At 36.5% G+C, this 19,247-nt stretch overlaps 1 protein-coding gene and 1 pseudogene across 2 annotated transcripts in view; one reads left to right on the top strand and one right to left on the bottom strand.

Annotated features, from left to right (window-relative positions):
• Positions 1–8,172: 8,172 nt before the first annotated feature.
• The window catches only part of AAMDC (adipogenesis associated Mth938 domain containing), a 45,912-nt gene continuing 34,837 nt past the window's right edge, over positions 8,173–19,247 (bottom strand). For both annotated transcript variants that reach the window (XM_051987200.1, XM_051987199.1), the window contains 2 exons: positions 10,743–10,838; positions 8,173–8,367 (listed from right to left, as the gene is read on the bottom strand). In XM_051987200.1, coding sequence (XP_051843160.1) covers positions 8,227–8,367; positions 10,743–10,838 — 237 coding nt within the window. In that variant the 3' untranslated portion in view covers positions 8,173–8,226. The remainder of the gene's footprint in view (positions 8,368–10,742; positions 10,839–19,247) is intronic.
• On the top strand, positions 12,429–13,442 carry LOC127555117 (60S ribosomal protein L5-like; annotated as a pseudogene).

Raw genomic sequence — 19,247 nt, 5'->3', positions numbered from 1 at the left:
CTTTTTATTTTCAAAACATATGCATGGATAATTTTCAGCATTCATCTTGAAAAACCTTGTGTTCCAAATTTTCTCCCTCCCTTCCCCCTACCCTCTCCCCTGGACAGCAAGTAATCCAATATATGTTAAACATGTGCAATTCTTCTATACATATTTCCACAATTATGCTGCACAAGAAAAATCGAATCAAAAAGGAAAAAAATTGAAAAAATTTAAGCAAACAGCAAAAAATGTGAAAATGCTATGTTTTCATCCACACTCAGTTCCCACAATCCTCTCTCTGGGTGTAGATGGCTCTCTTCATCCCAAGATCATTGGAAATGGCCTCATTGTTTTTTGGAATCACCTCACTGTTGAAAAGAGCCACATCTGTCAGAATTGTTTCCATGTACAATGATCTCCTGGTTCTGCGTATTTCACTTAGCTCATTACTTGTAGGTCTCTCTGTATTCATCCTTGCTGGTCATTTCTTACAGAACGATAATATTCCATAACATTCATATACCACAATTTATTCAGCCATTTCCCAACTGATGGGCATCCATTGAATTTCCAGTTTCTTGTTACTAGAAAAAAAGGCTACCACAAACATTTTTGCACATGTGGGTCCCTTTGGGGTATAAGCCCAGTAGAAATCCTGCTGGGTCAAAGGGGATGCACAGTTTGATAACTTTTTGAGCATAGTTCCAAATTGCTCTCCAGAATGGTTGGATCTGTTCACAACTTCACCAACAATGTATCACTGTCCCAGTTTTGCCACATCCCCTCCAACATTCATTATCTTTTCCTGTCATCTTAGCCAATCTGAGAGGTGTGCAATGATATCTCAGAGCTATCTCAATTTGCATTTTTCTGATCAATAGTGATTTAGAGCACCTTTTCATGACTAGAAAGTTTTAATTTCTTCATCTGAAAATTGTCATTGACCATTTTTCTACAAAGGAATGACTTAGATATTTCAATATGTTCCTTACATTCTTTGATATGAGACTAATTTAGAGAAACTTGCTGCAAAGACCCCAGTTGTATAAGATTCCCTTCTGATTTTTACTCTATTTAGACTTCAGTGTGCAAAATCATTTATATGATCAAAATTTTCCATTTCATCTTCTGTTATCTTTCTCTTTTTTGACAGAGAATTCTCCCCTATCCATATCTAAAAAGTAATTTCTTCCTCTAATTTGTTTATGATGTGACCCCTTTATATCTAGGTCATTTTATGCATTTGGCACTTATTTTGGTGTATGGTGTTGAGGAGTTGCTCTGAAAGCAATTTCTGCCAGACTGCTGTTCAGTTTTCATCATTTTTTTTTTTTTTTTGGTCAGTAATATATGTTCCACCAAGTAATTAGGGTCTTTGGATTTATTAAACTAAACTATGCTACTGTTTGCTTCTGTATGTTATATGACTAATCTGTTCCTGTTGAAATCTTTACAAAGTGTAAATGTGGTGTTCTTCTTTAAAATATAATATATAATGATTCTCTGTGGAGCAGGTTTCTTGGGTAGATTTCTGGAGGCAGCCTTAGTTTCAGTTCAGAGTAATAATCACCTCAAATGCAGTCAGGTGTTAAAGTAGTTATTTATTGTTTCTTCCAAAACAGCCCAGTTAGCTTTCTTTGATTCTGAGAGCTCTTGCAGCTTGTCCTTTGCTTCTGCCTCTGCTTTCTTCAGCCTCCAGCCAGAACAAAGGTGGAAGATGGAATGAATCTGACTCCGCCTCCGAGAGTAGGCTTGTGGGCTTCTGTATCTCCCAGAGTGCTCTCTGGCCCTGAGAGCTTCTTGCTTATAAGCTGTACACTGAGTAAACACCAATCATTATATCACTGGGAAACCATTATTTGTTGTATGATTAAATCAATGCTAAATTAGATGTTAACATTGTCTCCTCAATTCCACTTAGTACCTTGTTTCAAGTTCTGGCCCATAACATCTCCTTGTAGGATCAGATCAATCATGCTGGACCATGCTAAATTAGATAATTATTGTCTCTATCAACTCTAATGAGTTAACACTTTGTAAAGATTCTAACATGTTCCCTAATTGACTTCTCTTTTTTACAAACCAAAACCAAATTTTGGATAGTTTTTTGTTTCATTTTGGTTTTTTTTTTTTTTTTGGCTGAGGCAATTGGGGTTAAGTGACTTTCCCAGGGTCACACAGTTAGAAAGTGTTAAGTGTCTGAGGCCAGATTTGAACTCAGGTCCTCCTGACTTCAGGGCTGGTGCTCTATCCACTACACCAAAACTGCCTCTCAAAACTAAATTTTAATGATTATTGCTTTGTAGAACAGTTTGAGGTGTGGTATCGATTTCTTTCTTCCCATTTTTTCCCCTCATCTTCAGAGATTCTTTATCTTTTGTTTCTCTATATAAATTTAGTTGTTGTTTTTTTTAAGAACTAAAATACATTTAGATAATATCATTTTTATTATATTCTCTTGCCCTTTCCATAATCAACAGGTGTTTTGCTAATTATTTCAATACTTCCTTATTTCTGCATCTTGGAAGAAATACTTGCAAGTACTGTATAGCTTCTGTATTATTTTGAATAAAATTTCTCTTTCTAGCTTTACTTGCTGAATTTTGTTGGTCATATATTAGAATGTTGATGATTTGTTATGGATTTATATTTTTCAGCTTTGTTGTGATTTTTAATTATTTCAATTAATTTTAAGTTGATTCTTTAGAATTCTCAGAGTATCTTGTATTATTATCTATAAATAGCAATATTTTTTTAAGCTTATATTTATTTCTTCAATTTTGTTTTCTTGTCCTATGTGTATCTAGAATTTCTAGCAATATATTAAATAGTGATGACAACGGTGATGTTTTGCCCCTGCTCTAATGAGAGAGGCTCCTAACTTTTTTACATTACATATGTTTGCACTTGGGGTAACCTTGTACTCTGGACCCATCTCTTTTTTATTTTTTATCTTTTTAAAAAATTAAAAAAAAATTTTTTTTTTTAGAGTACCAGCCCTGGAATCAGAAGTACCTGAGTTCAAATTTGGCTTCAGACACTTAACACTTCCAATGCCTTGCAAAAACAAACAAATCAAATTAATTTTTTAACATTTTTATTTAAAATTTTGAAGTCCAAATTCTATGTTTCCCTTCTCCCTCCCTTAGATGGTAAGCAATCAGATGTGTCATACAAGTGCAATTATGTAAAACACTTCCACAGTTGTCATTTTATACAAGAAGACACTAATAAGAGAAAAAGAATGAAAGTGAAAAACAGCATACTTCAGTAAATGATATTAATTCTTTCTGTGGAGGCAGATTGTATGCTACCTCATTAGTCCTTTGGGATTGTCTTGGATCATTGCATTGCTGAAAATAGCTAAGTCATTCATGGCCTCATCAAATAATGTTACTCCTGGGCAACTAGGTGGTGCAGTGGATAGAGCACCACCCCTGAATTAAGGAGGACCTGAGTTCAAATCTAGCCTCAGATGCTTAACACTTCCTGTGTGACCCTGCCCAAGTCACTTAACCCTAATTGTCTCACACACACACAAAATTGCTGAAATTATGTACAATGTTTTGGTAATGTTCCCTTCATTTTTCATCCATTTGTTTAAGTTTTTCCAAATTTTTATGAAATCATCCTGCTTGTCATTTCTTATAGCATAATAATATTCCATTATAATCCTATATTATGACTTGTTGAGCCATTCCCCAGCTGATGGGCTAGATTTCCTAGATTTCCAATTCTTAGTCACTACAAATAGAGCTGCTAGAAATATTTTTGTATAAGTAAGTCCTTTTCCCTTTTTGGGGATGTCTTTGGGTGTGCTGGATCAAAGGGTATGTAGTTTTATAGCCCATTAGGCATCATTCCAAATTGTTCCCCAAAATAGAGTGGTTTGCAACTCCACCAACAATTTATTATGTCCCATTTTTCTTACATCCCCACCAACATTCATCATGATCTTTCCTTGTCATTTTAGCCAATCTGATAGAAGTGGAGAATGGAGATTATGAATGGAATTGACCAATCAGAAGGAGTTATAGGGAAGAAGTAATCGTCCAGGTAATTAGTTTTTTGGGTCATGACTGATAGAGAAATAAGTCTGGGGAGTCATAAGTAGAACCCAGAGAGGAATGAAAGAGTAGCTATATCTGAGATTTTGTCTTCCAGTCATTGCTTGAAGACATTCATTGAGGGAATACCCAACCCAACATTACCTTCAGTGATGGGAGCTCTCATTTTTAGGAGGTTTTCCCTTCTATTTATCCTCTTTGGATCTTCCATTATTGCTTCTGGTGCTGCCCTCTGACAGCAAGAACAAGTCCAATCTCCTTTCCATATATGTAAAGTCAGCTCTCATACTTGACCTACTTTTGCTCTTCTTTCTGCTGAACATTCCTAGTCAAACATGTATTTTAATCCACTTTGATTTTCCACTGTGGAGGGTCGAAATGATTACCACGGAATCTGATGGACACAGACCAGAGCCCTAGAAAGAGCAGTGTGGTAGAAACTGCTGGCCCTAATTCCAATTCAGCCTCTACAGCTCTCAACAAGAGAATAACCCTTTGCAGAGATGCATCTGCTTCTGTATGGGGTGCAGTCCTGATATGGTTCAGTCTCAGACATGAATATGGGTTTATCAGTTGAAGTAACATTAAAGAAGAAATGTCAACAAGTAGTTAATTAGCACTACATATTGGGTACCATGTTAAGTACTGGGGATAAAAAGAAAAATAGAAAAAGGTTTTGACCAAATGGAAATAGAATATGTGTGTGTATATAAAGAAATATAAAATGAGATTTTGACCAAATAGAGAATATGTGTGTGTATAAAGAAAAATAAATATTTTGACCTAATGGAAAGAGAATATGTGTGTGAGTGTATGAGAGTATATACATGAGAATGAATGACTGCATCTCTCCATTATTTCCTAGGCTGGAAGGGCAGGGGCAACTAATAGGCCTCCTCTTCCTTCCTATTGACATGGGAGCTTTGACTTATTCTGTTTCTGACCTGGGCTGTTTCGCCCCTCATTAGTTAATATGGTATCTCCCCACTCCCAGAAGAGGCTCACCAACTTAATGTTGAACATATTTCAATCACCTGATTTACAAAGCCCACCGATGCTCCTAACTCCTGAGCAGGAACCTCAAGCCTAAGCCTCCCTTGCGGCTAGGATTCCTACTTTTCACCACCTTGCCTGGCATATTTAATGGAAGAGACACTATATAAATAACTAGCTACATGTAATCTCAAAAGGGAAGGAACTAGTAGCTGCAGTGATTGGAGAAGGCTTCTTACAGAAAGTAGATTTTGATCTGAATCTTCAAAAGGCAGAGGTTCCATGTCCTGGGGAGTTTGTGTGCAAAGGCACACAATATCGGAAGCACAGAATAGCAAGTGGGTCAATGTAGCTGGATTTTAGCACTCATAGAGGGGAATTAAATGGTTAAGAGGCCTAAAAAGACAGGAAGAGGCCAGAATATGAAGTGCTTTAAATGTAAGGGGGATTTATGTTTGATCCTGGCAGCTACATAACCTCTGGAGCTCCATAAGCAGGAGGGTGACATGAGCTTACGGAAATCATCTTGTCAGCTAAGTGAAAAATGGATTGTTGCAGAGAGACACTTGAGACAGGGGCACTAATTGGAAGACTGTTGCTATAGTCCAGATGAGAAATGATGAGAGTATGAACTAGGGTGCAGACTGAGCAGAGAGAAGGGGGCATAAAGATGTGAGGGTAGAAATGACAGAAATGTGGGTAAGTGTGGAGGATTAAGGATGATATCAAAATCCTGGGCCTGGGTGACTGGGAAGAAGGCAGTATCCACAACAGCACTAGGCAAATTTGAGAGAGAAAAGGTTTGGGAGTAAAGGTATTGAGTTCTGGGGAATATGAGATACCTAAGGGGCATCCAGTTTGACATGTCTAAAAAGACTGTTGGTAATAAATGATGTTAGCTCAGGTGAGAGATTAGAAGTGGATTATAGATCAAAGAATCATGTGCATAGAGATGGTAAATGAACCTACAGGTCCTTGGTATAATTACCCAGAGGCAGTGTGAAATGAAAAGAGTAAGACTTAGGACAGAGCCTCTGGGGATACCTACTGGCAATGTGTATGGTGTGGATGAAGAATCAGCATAGGAAAATTAAGAGTAATTAAATAGCAAATAAATTAATAAAATAAAATAAAATTGTAACCTCTCCCACTGAGACTACTGATTGCCAAGGCCATACATACCAATCTTCTCTGAATACACAAGAAGACTAGCCTATGTTAAAGTGCCAAACAGCCTTTCTTTATTGGTAATCTCAGCAGGGGTTAGCAGGAAGCAAGACTAGGTGTATGTATGTCTCTGCGGCTCTCTCTCTGCATTCCTGAATCTCTCTACATCTCTGTCTCTCTCTACTTCTCTCCGCATCCTTCTCCTTGCCTATGGCAAACCTGGCCATTTATATTTCCTCTCCTTTGGATTACCCTGTGCCTAGCCCACTCAGCACTGCATAGTGGATCCACAGAAGGGAGACACCTGGAGTTAGTGCTGCAGTCTAAGAAAAGATCCATCAAGAGGATACATCCCTCACCTTTTCAAGGAAACACCTGTAAGATACAACCTCCTGCCTCAGGGCCCAAGCCCCTTTTTACCTCCTGGATGTACCCTACCAGCTAACATGGCATACATGGCAATTCTCAGAAGGAAAGTCTCTAACAAAAATAGTAATTAAAAAGATAAAGAGAACCAGGAGAGAACAAAACCTTATAAATAAGACGAGTGTCCAGGAAGAGAAGGTGATCAAGAGTGTCAAATACCACAGAGGTCCGTGTAAAGGTCATTAGATTTGGCAATTAAGAGATCACCACTAACTTTGAAGAGGACAGTTTCAGTTCAACAATTGAGGTTGACAGCCATATTACTGAGACAGCAGGGGAATCCAATTAGGAAATATGTAGTGTGTGAGGTGGAGTGACATGAAGCCTGGAAAAAGTAGATTTGAAATCAGGTTATTCAAGTGAGTTATCTCCTGGGCAATAAGGATCCATTATAAGTCTCTTAGTAGGAATCAAGCCGAGACATTAGGAAGTTTATTTTGGGAAATATAGGAAAGATGAATTGGACTGGGGAGAAAACAGAGGTAGAGATGTTAGGGAGCTTTCTTATAGTACAGATGAAAGGTGATATGGACTTGAATTGGTAGGGTGGGGAGGAGAGGAAATGAAAATGCACCTGATGTTGAAGAGGAAGACTTGAATAGGGGGAAGAGGGTGAGGCTGAGGAAAGACAACATTTCTCTTCTTGGTTACTAACAAAATTAAGGAAATTGAGAAGAGATGCTGATTTAGAGGAAAATGATAAGTTCAGTCTTGAAAGGTCAATCTTAAGGTGCCAACAAGATAACAAGTGGGAGATGTAAAGGGGAAAGATTGGGACCGACATAAAAGTGAGTCAGTCTAAGGCCATTTAGTTCACAGACACCTTTCAACAAAGACATAGCTTCAAAAACTATTGTTGGATGTGGAAAAGGGTTATAACTGAGGTAAATAATAATCTGAATAACAACATGACCCTTAAGTCATTAAAAAAAAGTATTGTAATATATAGTAGGCTGTCTTTAATAAGGCAGATGTGAATGAAGTCTTTGGAAAAAATCACAAACCAGAAAGTGTCCAAAGATAAGAGAGCCTAGGACAAAGTTTTGAAGGATGCTATGCACAAGATGTAGGAGGAACATGATGGTCAGATAGGTAGATTATGGAAGAGAGACTGTTCAAGAGGACAGTCACAAGTACCAAATGATTTAGAAAGGCCAAAATGGCTAAGGACTGACAAAAAAGATCATCAAATCTTGCTAGAAATGTCCTACTGTGAAATTTCCTTTCTATTCCTCATTTTAAAGGCTCTTACTTAGCCTGGGTTAGATCTCTCTTTGCCAAAGGACTTCTCCCTTGTGCCCTGGGACCCTTCCCTCCCTGATTGGGAAGCTCTGTTGGAGGAAAGTACCCAGGCCAACCAGCTGTGCCCATCCCACTTAGCTGCCTCCCTTGAGATCTTTCTCATGTCCCCTCCCCTCACCTTCCCTTTCTGCCCCTTTTTCCTTTTGAGTGATGTCTTCCCCCGTGAAATTGTAAGCTCCTTGTTTCCAAATCTCTATCTGCAAGCATTCAGCATGGTGAGCGGCACACGACTGTATTGAGAGGAAAGGCTGTAAGTACTGTTTTATTTTCTCCAAGGTGGGGAGGTGGGTCAGCAGGTCGAGTGGAAGACGCCCCCCACCCGGACACCCTGAGCAGCCAGGGCGTTGTATTCTTTCACGGCCTTCTCTGTTTGGAGGACCAGGACATCAATCCCTTGTCTCCGGAGGTAGTCCACAGTGGAGGCCGGCACCTGGGGCAGAGAGGAGCACAGTAAATTTAAGCTTATAGGCCCTTACTGTACAGGACCCTTTTTCATTACTATTAGGATATGAGTCTACTGCTCAACAAGTTTGAGGATGGTGACATCTCCTTCACAAGAACAACATTTGCCTAGCAAGTCTGATCCTCTGGGGTACAGCTGAAAACCCAGAAGGACACAGAAAAGGCGTCTGGACAGCTAAGAGAGATGTCAGAAAGTCTGCGCACTAAAACAGTCTTCCTGGAGACATCCAACTCTAGTATATGTTTATTCTTATTTTAAAAATAGTCATGACAACTGTTCAGCTCAGTTTCTAACCTACAGCAGATTAGAAGCTGTCAATCAGAGAGGCAGGATCAGGCTGCAAAGAAATACCCAGGAAGCAACAAAAAGTGACAATTGATAACATGCCAGGGAGGAAGGAGTCAGAAAAGCTAAATGATATAAATAGCAGATACAGAAAACAAAGCAAAACAAAAACTGAAAAATTCAAATATCTAAATGTATGGGGCCACCTAGTGCAGGGGCACTTTCAGGTCTGAGTGTTGTAATGGATTGTCAAGATGGAAAAAGATTGATGTTAATAATGCTCCCAAGTCACCAGGAAGGCTTTGGTTTTATTCAATTTATTATATTTAATAATACAAAGAACTCTATTAGACAAAAAAAAGAGCTTCCATCCAGTGTTTCTATACATCTATGCCTTCACTGGAAGGATCAGTTCCTCCACAGATATATATCAGAAATATTAAATATTTCCATAGATGATCTCATAAATTACTGTGGCCAAAATACAATTATTCCTTTAGTGGCCAACTGTAATGGGCTGAGGCTTGAGTTGATGCACTGAGGTCCCAAGCACATGAGGCTAAATAGTAATTGGACCATACTCTATTAATATGTAAGCTTGGAGAAAGAATGGCCCCCACCCACTCTTTGTGCAAGTCCTGATGTGTTGTATAGGAAATGACGATTTTGGTGGGTGGAGGCAGGGGAGTGGAAAAGGAAGGGGAGGAGAGGCTTTTGGGATTGCCATTGCCACGGTTGCCTCGGCTCTCGTCTCTCTCTCTTAGCTGATTTGTTTCTCTTCTTCTTTTTGCTTTTTTGCTTTGGCAGTGGCAGTTGGGGTTAAGTGACTTGCCCATGGTCACACAACCAGGAATTGTTAAGTGTCTGAGACCCAGAAAGTGGTGAATGGAAGGGACCAGATAGGCTAACTGCTTGGGGGAGAGGGTTTGCTTGTATCTCTACAGGTGGAGAAGGAATCAGATGGGTGCCAACGGCCAACTGTATGCATTTAGTTAAGACTGGTCTGACAACAGGCATGTGGTATTTTGTCTTCAAATCTACTAGAGGGTGTGCTCCAATGGTTTAGTCTCCAGCTGTGAAGAGCATAATAAAGAGCAATGAAAATAGTTATGATTAAATTTTAAAAGCTTTGTACTTAAAGGAGGTAAACTTCAGTTTTCTAGAAATTCTGTTTGTGTGAGAAAATAATCAGATCTTATATTTGGTTCTCATTCAGCTAATGTATAAGAGAAAAAGTCACAACTGAGAGTTTTTTGTCTTTTGCCTGTGGTTTGTTTTGGGTGAGTCACTAGATATATTTATGGCATAAAAGATGAACAGCACAGCATGATGAAGAGCACTGATGGGTACAAGGCAGATTTTGGATCTGAAACTTCCTCGCTATGACAGTGGACAAGACACTCAACTTCTATAAGCCTCAGTTTGCTTATCAGTAAAATGGGGATACATTTACTTACCAATTGCTCTTTTTGAGAGAAAAAACGTGCTATAGAAATGGAAGCCATTTCCTATTGTTGCCCAATTGGAATAATAGTTGCCTCTATGTACCATTCAATAGTTTTTTGAAAATTATTTTTATTTAAAAAGAGAAACGAGAGGTAACTTCTTTATAGATACAAATTTTCTCCTCTGTTTTCTTGTCTCATTCCTCTACCTTTCCTGGCTATGCCTTTCTGGGGAAGGTTTCAAGTGAAGCTTTTACAAGCACCTATACAAAATCATTATGAAAGAACTTATAGCCAAGTGGTGGACAAGTATGGTTGTTGAGAAATGCCAGGACTTGTTGAGAAATGCCAGGACTAGACCCTTCCTGGAAAAAGAAAAATGGAAGACCCAGAGATGGAATAGCACAGTGGAAAGGAAAAGATACAGGCACTGGTCCTACCTCTGATACCCTATGCTGCTAAATCAGGTCCTCTTAGGTACAGCGGTCCTGAGACAAAGAATTCACAAAGACAAAGTACTCCAAAATAACAGAAAATGGGGGAGGAAGGGAGAGAAAGAGTAGGGTCCAGAAGATCACCACCATGAGATATGTCATATTGTCCAATACACACCTTCAATGCTTCACTCATTCCCCGGCCAATTACAAGGGTTTCCACACCCTTTTTGGCTACTTCCTCCACATCTGCAGGCTGCACACCTGGAGAATGCTGAACAAGGAAACAAAAAGTTTACTATGTGTCCAGGATACTGGTTTCTTTATCCTTCCTTTACAAATGGGAGTTCTCATGGCAAGTTATAAGAATCTCCTTGTCTAAAGGACTTTAAAAACAGATCAGTTTTCATCTGACAGGGATAATGTAGTTGTGTCTAAAGATGGTTGAGAAAGATAATTTTTAAAAAGTATCTTCCTACCCTATGAATCTATGAAATATTTGTCTTCTCTTATACTATCTAAATTAAAATTTGTCTTTCAAAGATGTTTTTAACTGGTAGAGAATTTTAAATCATGCTAAGAATGTGGCTCAATGTAAAATTTACCCTTTTGGGAAAATAATTCAAATACTTAGATAGAGATGGTCTGAACTATTAGGGGAAAAGAATTTAACAAAATATAACTCTACCTTGAGATAAATTGTACTGAATTTCAGTTATGGATTCTTAAAGAACCCTTACCTGATACAGAATACTTTCTACAACAGTTTCAAAAAGTGATCTTTCAGCCTCTTCCTGAATGAATACTAAAAATGATTAAAGATCCATTTTCCTCTTTAGGAAACTCATGCTATGTTTGAATAATTCTAAATGTTATAAAGTTCTTTTAGTTCACTTCGCTAAATACAGCCTTCCTGCACCTTCTTTGCATTCTTCCAAGTTCTCAATTCTGGAGTTACATAAAAGTCTGAACTCTCTAGACCTCATATAATTAAAAAATATATATTTTTACTTAATATTGTTAACTACTCCTTATTCTAGGATAAAGCTTCTGTGGGATTGGGTAATTGAATATGGGAGTCAAGAAAAATTTGGCAACAATAAAAAGTTTCTGAATACAACTACAAAAAATTAATTCAAAATTAACTACATAATGAATCTGAGGTGTTTCTGGGAATGCTTGCCCATCATGTTGTGTTACATGACTTCACTATAGCCTTGGTTCTGAACATGCAACATGTGCACTTTGCACTGTCAGAAGTGCACCAACACTGTTGAAATACCTTGCCTCAGATGTGAGACTACTGAATGTTGTGAATTTCACTATTTTTACTGTACATATAAAGTTTTCTATTCTTATGGAAATATAGTAAATTACTCACAGACAATACAGACTTTGATTATTTTCCTATCATCATTCTTCAGCATTAAGTATCTTATTTATTTTTTAAATATTTCTCCCAGTTACATTCAAAACAAAAAAAATTAATTTGTTTTTTAAATTTTTGAGTTTTAGTTTCTTTCCCTTATCATTACCCACAATTAAGAAACCATATGTGAAGTTTAGTAAAACAAGCATTAAGTATTTAGTATATCTTTGGATTGTATTGTTAGAATGTTTGGTTTTTTAAATTGCAGTTATCTCCTTCTTTTGTAGAAACATAAGTGTTTAATTGCATTAGGTAAATATAAAATCCCTTTAATGATATTTCACCATCACTCTAATATGAACATCAATTTTTAAAATTAAATACAAACAAATGTAATTTCATAAACTAAAATAGCATTTACTTGAGCAATTATTAGGATATTTATGTGTAAGAACAAAATATTTTTTGGTTATGGATAAATGGCTAAAGTTAGAAGAGCTAAAAATACTAACAACAATGCAGCAAAGACTTCACTATCAGATTTTAGTACGCTAAATTGACAATAAAAAGAAAATATGTCAAATCATTTTTGCTGTATGGATTTACTTCTAATGATAAAGGTGTGGGAAAATCTCTTGGTTTAATTTGTAATTAAGTGTCAATCTCTGACCTTTTTTCCCCTAGCACTACAAGGTCCATTGGTCTATGCTGAGGGCTCGGTCTCATTCAGCATGATGGGATTTGTTAAAGTAGTCAAGAACAAGGCCTACTTCAAGAGGTACCAGGTGAAGCTCCAGAGAAGGAGGGAGAGAAAAATGGATTACTATGCACAGAAATGCCCCTGATCCAGGACAATTACAAGAATAACATCCCCAAATACTAAGTGATAATCTGGGTTCCCAACAGAGACGGCATCTGCCAGATTGCTTATGCCTGTAGAGAAGGGGATGTGACTGTGTGGCTCATGCCCATGAGTTATCGAGGTACTGTGTGCCTTTCACTGAACAGGCCTGTGCAGCCTGCAGGCTTCTTAACAGATTTGGCCCAGACAAGGCCAGGCAGAAGTGACCGAAGATGAATACAACGTGGAAAGCATTGAGGATTAGCCTGGTGCTTTCACCTGCTACTGGATTCAGGTCTTGCCAGAACTACCACAGAAAACAAAGAATTTGGGTCCCTTAAGGAAGCTGTGTATGGTGATCCATCTAGTCCTCACAGTACCAAATGCTTCCCTTGGGTATGATTCAGAAAGCCAAGAATTCAATGCTCATGCTGGTTTACAGGAGAATCCAATGAACAAAAAGAAACCTAAGTCAAAAAGAAAAGGTGGAACCGCCCCAAAACGTCCCTTGAGTTGCTCAGAAGGCTGTGTTTCTTCAGAGCCCAGGGCTGACAGTTAATACATCAAAATCTGTAATTTTCTATGATTTTCAGACTGACAATAAATTTGTAATGAAGTTTTGGCTGTGGAAAGCTTGAAACCAGACAAACTAAATCAACATCTTAATATCAAGCATGCAGCATACTGCAATAAACCACAGGAATATTTTGAACAACTTTCAGATCTTCAAATAAATCTGTTACTCTCAATGAAAAATATTTACTTTCATATTCTGAAACTTATTTAATGGCAAAAACTAAAAAGCCCAACATGATAGAAGATCTTGTGCTACCTGCTGCTATTAAAATGTCAGAAATAGTTCATGAGAAACAGTATGGGCATGAAAATGATGCTATTTTCAAAAGAATTTCTGAAATTAGTAATGACCAATTCCAGTAAGTTTTTACCAGGCTTTGATGGCAGCCCAATGTTTATGAAAGCATACATGAGGAATTATTTGAAAGAATAAATGAGGATATATATATATATATATATATGTATGTCAATGAAGGTTTACAGTGGAAAAATTGTGTTGGAATCCGTACAGAAGGTACTGAAGCAATGATAGATGAGAATGTTGGATTTGTAGCAAAAATTAAATCTGATGGCAATGAACATAGGACTTTTACTGACAGCATGGTCCATAGGGAGGTACTGGTAGCTTAAAAAAATATCACCAGTATTAGATGTTGTGCTTTTCGATACTATGAAAATCATTAAATTCACTAAAAGCCAAGTCCTTAACTGTTGTTTGTTTTCAAACCTTTGCAAAGACATGGGCTCTGATTGCAAAAGGTTATTGCTACATGCAGAGGTAAGATGGCTTTCAAGAGGATGAAGTTTAAAAAGATTACTGAAATTGAAAGATGAAGTTGTTATATTTTTGATTGAGTAGCAACTCAATTTTGTTAATTTTTCTCATAATGACTCACAGCTTTCAAAATATTTGTTGGATATTTCAAAAAAACTCAGTGATGTAAATGTGTCACAGTTTTCTTTTTTAAAAATTTAATTTACTTATTTTTAATTCACATTGCTTTATCAGTCTTGTTTGATTGTTGAGAGAAGAATCAGAACAAAAAGGAAAAACCATGGGAGAGGGGAAAAAAAAACCAAAAAAAGAAATATAACATGTATTGATTTACATTCAAACTCAATAGTCCTTTTTTTGGATGCAGACGGCATTTTCTATCCAAGGTCTATTTGGGATTGCTTCAGGTCACTGAACTGCTGAGAAGAACCAAGACTTTCCTAATTGATCATCGCACATTCTTGTTATTATGTACAATGTATTCCTGGTTCTGCTTGCTTCATTCAGCATCAGTTCATGTAAATCTTTCCAGGCCTTTCTAAAATCAGCTTGTCCATCATTTTTTATATAGTAACAACATTCCATTACCTTTATATACCACAACTTATTCAGCCATTCCCCAACTGAAGAGCATCCACTCAGTTTCCAGTTTCTTGCCATTACAAAAAGAACTGCTACAAATATTTTTGCACATTTGGGTCCTTTTCCATTCTTTATGATTTCTTTGTGATACAAATCCAGTAATGGCACTGCTGGGTCAAAGGGTATGCACAGTTTTATAGCCCTTTGGGTATAGTTCCAAACTGCTCTCCAGAATGGGTAGACATGTAACTTCAAGAAAATTTTAATATATTAACATTAAAAGATAAAATTGAAAAGTTAACTAAAACAACTAAAAAAGTTAACATATAGAAGAATAGGGTGGAAAATATTCTTTAGAAATGTTTATAGTTATGTAAAAGTTACAACTGATCATCTGAAGTACCTGGAGACATAATTTCAGAAATACTTCCCTTCAAATTTTGATTCTAAAAATCTAAGTTGGGTTCATAAGCCATGTTTAATTGAAATTAAACAAAACAAAACAAAACAAAAAAACCTCAGTCACCTGCTATTAAAAGTTCAAGAAAAATTTGTGAGAGACATAGTTTGTTTAAAACCTGAGTTTTCTAACTGTGTGATCCTGGCCAAGTCACTTAACCCCAATTGCCTCAGCAAAAAAACAAAGAAACAAACAAACAAAAAAAACCACCAAAAAATTTTAAGTTTCTTTTAAAAATTGTTAAATGAATTTTGGCTTGGGGTTAGGACAGAATTTCCAACAATTTCTGGAATGGTCCTAAACATACTTCTGTCATTTTATTCTACTTACTTATGAAAAGCAGCATTCTCAACACTGACAATTACAAATTTAAAATCTCGATCAACTCTGAAAAATGTTGAAGATGTTTTATATCTCACAATATCAAATATTCTATCAAGATTTAATTTATGTAAAAACAAGCACACCCACCTCATCTGCTTTTGTCTTTAATAAATGCTAAAAATTATATGTATAACAAACAACTGTTTCAAAATAAATTCCCTATGAGCAGGATGCTTTCAGAAAAGAAAAACAAAACAAAACAAAACTGGAAAATTCTCCATGAATCCAGGCAAAGTAAAATGTACTATATATAAAATAACAGCAATGTTCTGGGATAACCTGCTGTAAATGACTTTGCTATTCTCAATAGTACAATCATCCATGACTATTGTGAAGGACTTATGAAAAATTCTATCCATACCCAGAAAAGGACCTGATTATGCCTGAATACATGGCTCTTTATCTTTTTTTTAACTTAATTTTTCTTGAGAGTCTTTGTTTTCATTAGGGTGGGAGATCTAGGTTTTCTTTCACAATTTGATTTTTGATGGAAATGTTTTGTATAACTTCACATGTGGTTTCTTAATTGTGAGTGGGAATAAGGGAGAGAATCTAGAACTCAAACATTTTAAAAACAAATGTAAAAAAATTGTTTTGAATGTAACTGGGGAAAAAATAAATAAATCAAATAAATAAATAAATGTCCTTATGATTTATTATCAGCAAATGTTTGATTGAATATGCCTAAAAAATTTCTTGGGCGAAAAGGGATTACTAGTAGAAAAAGTTTATTTAAGAAGCCTTGCTCTAGCACACACTCTCCTTCCTGGGGTTTCTGTGACATGTGTCTCTCTTGGTTCCTTCTCTGATTGCTTCTTCTCAAGCTCCTTCCTACTTCCTTCTATGGGGGTAATGTCTTAAGGTTCTGTCAAGATCTTATGTTCTTTCTATGCTCTGTCTTAGAGATTTCATAAGGTCCCATGAGTTCAATAGTTTATTCTATGCAGATACTTCAAAATCTGTATATGCACCAATATTTCTACCAAGTCTGATCAGATTACTAACTGCCAGGTAGATATCTCCACTTGGATGTCCCATAGATATCTTAAACTCAACATGTCTAAAACAGAATTCTTCATCATTCTCCACTAAATCATCTTTCCCTGTAACTCCTTATTTTTCTCAAGGATACTACCAATGTAAAATTTACAATCATCCCCAACTCTTCTCTCATCTCCCCACCCCCCAACCAATTTAATATGTCTCACTTTCATCTCCATATCTTTACTTATATAGCCATCCATCCTCACTTCCCCTTTTTGTAATGGGCTGAGGCTTGAGTTGATGCACTGAGGTCCCACTCCGGCTGATTTTAAATACGCAGTCATTACACCTTTTCAATGATATTCTTAAAGCACTAGTAGCTGCTTAATGCCCTTAGAATAATGTACAAATACTCATGTTTGGTGTTTGGCATCATCACAATCTTATTCAAATCCATCTTCACAGGCTTATTTCACATTCTTTTTTTCACAATACATACTTTAGCTTAGGGCTTCTTAAACTTTCTACTTGTGACCTCTTTTTTGCCTGAGAAATTTTTATGCAAACCCAGGTATATAAGGTATAAAAACCAAAATTGACTAATAATAAATCATAAAGAAATTTATTTTAAACCAATTCTTTGGCATATATATAATTTTATCATTTATTAAAGATGACAGAACAAATTTACATACAGAGACAGATGTACATGTTTATTTTTACATAAAGAACTAAATTTTGATGGAATATCTGATACCTTTTGCTTTTGCCAAGTTTTCTATGACGCCCCATTCAGTTCCACAATCCCATTTAGGGTTATAAGCCACAGTTTAAGAAACTTTGCTCTAGCTAACCTGTTCTTGCTATTCCTGCAAACAACATTTTATCTCTATCCATATGCCTCTGCACAGGTCGACCCCATTCTTGTCATAATTCTCTTATTCATTTTTGCCTAATGGAACCCCTGGCTGTTAAAAAAAAATTGTTTTCAACTAAAACCAAACAAACTACCTTATTTTACTCTTACTACCCCTCCATACTGGAAAGAAAACCAAACCCTTGTAATACAAATGAAAATACAAGCAAAATAAATTCTTGCACTGACTATGTAAAAAGTAAAATATCTCATTCTGAACCCTGAGTCCATTACCTCTGTCAGGAAGTGAACAATAGGTTTCATCACTGGACTGCCAAAATTGTTGTTGGTTGTTATTCATTCATCAGTATTCCTAAGTTTTTCAAAGTTGTTAGTCTTTACAATACTATTTGTATAGTACAAATTGTTTCCTTGGCCCTGCTCACTTGAAGCAACCTGCTTCACTAGTTCATATCATTTTTTTTCAAGATTTTCTGAAACTATCCCCTTCATCATTTTTAACAGAACAGTATTCCATTTGTACATAATAAATTATGTATGATGAAATTTGTGTACTTAGTCATTCCCCAATTGATAGATATCATTTTAGTTTCCAGTTCTTTGTCACCATCTTATACATATAGATCCTTTGCTCTTTGCATCTCTCAAGGCTCAGCTGCAGTTCATCTCCTATCCTTTTTTTTTTTTTTACCTCCTCATTGTTTTCTCCTTAAAATTATTTTGCATGTTATCTATATCCTTGTCTCTGTACATGTTACTTGCTTCTTCCCTATTTCCCAGTTGTAAACCTCCTGAGGAAAGATAACACACTTTGTTTTTGTGTCACAAATGTCTAACACGGTTCTTGACATGCAATAAGTGCTCAACAAGTACTTAAATTGAAATGAAGTTAAATGAGAAACATTAATCTAATGAAGTGCTCAAAAACAATTAATAACCAGAAAAATTCAAATGAAAGCAATGCAGAGATCTCACAATCTTGTGTATATAAAATTGATATGTGGCTCAGATGGAGAGATGAGAGACCACCATATAATAAAATAGCTAGAAATATTTCTAGGAGCAAAACAAAGCTTTATTATATGTTTTCCCAAGAAGTGGAAGCAGTGAAAGGAGGAAGCACCTTAGAGAGATAGAACAGTAGATTAAATAAGGCAAAAAAAAATCCTTCCCCACCACTGACCCTCATCCTTACTGGCCAAAGGAATGGAACTTACATTCTAAATGCAGGAACTATCCCAGAGACAGGAAATGGAGCTTTGGCCAATAAGAGCATTTTTTCATTGGCAAAGGCAAAAAAAGCAATTTTTTTGTTGGTGAAGTTGGGATTTTAGTTATTGTGTACCTGTGCAATAAGGGGATGAAAAGTTGAAAGTACCTCATCACCACCTATCTCAATACCGGGTTTAAGGTTCAAAGAAATTGTTGACAAGAAGAAAAAACCAACTGGGGAAGCTTAGATAGTGCAGTGGATAGAGCACTGGCCCTGGAGTGAGGAGAAACTGGGTTCAAACCTGATGCTTACTTAGCTGTGCGACCATGGGCAATCCCCTTTTCCCCAAAAAAATGAAGAAAAAAAGAAAATATATATCTATATGAAATTGTAATGGGGGAAAAAACCCCAAATCCAAAACCAAAAAAGGATTCAAACTATGTATCCATGGATTTGGGGATGTCTAAACAAATTGTGGTATGCAAAGGTAATAGAAGATCACTTTGACATGAAAAATGACAAAATGGAATTGATTCAAAGAAATATGGGAAGACTTGTATGAAATGATACAGAGTGAACAAAGCAAAACTAAAAGAGCATATAAAATTATCACAACCATGTA

This window comes from Antechinus flavipes, chromosome 3 (assembly GCF_016432865.1).
Source record: "Antechinus flavipes isolate AdamAnt ecotype Samford, QLD, Australia chromosome 3, AdamAnt_v2, whole genome shotgun sequence".
In the NCBI taxonomy this organism is placed as follows: domain Eukaryota; kingdom Metazoa; phylum Chordata; class Mammalia; order Dasyuromorphia; family Dasyuridae; genus Antechinus; species Antechinus flavipes.
This window is presented reverse-complemented; position numbering and strand designations above follow the sequence as displayed.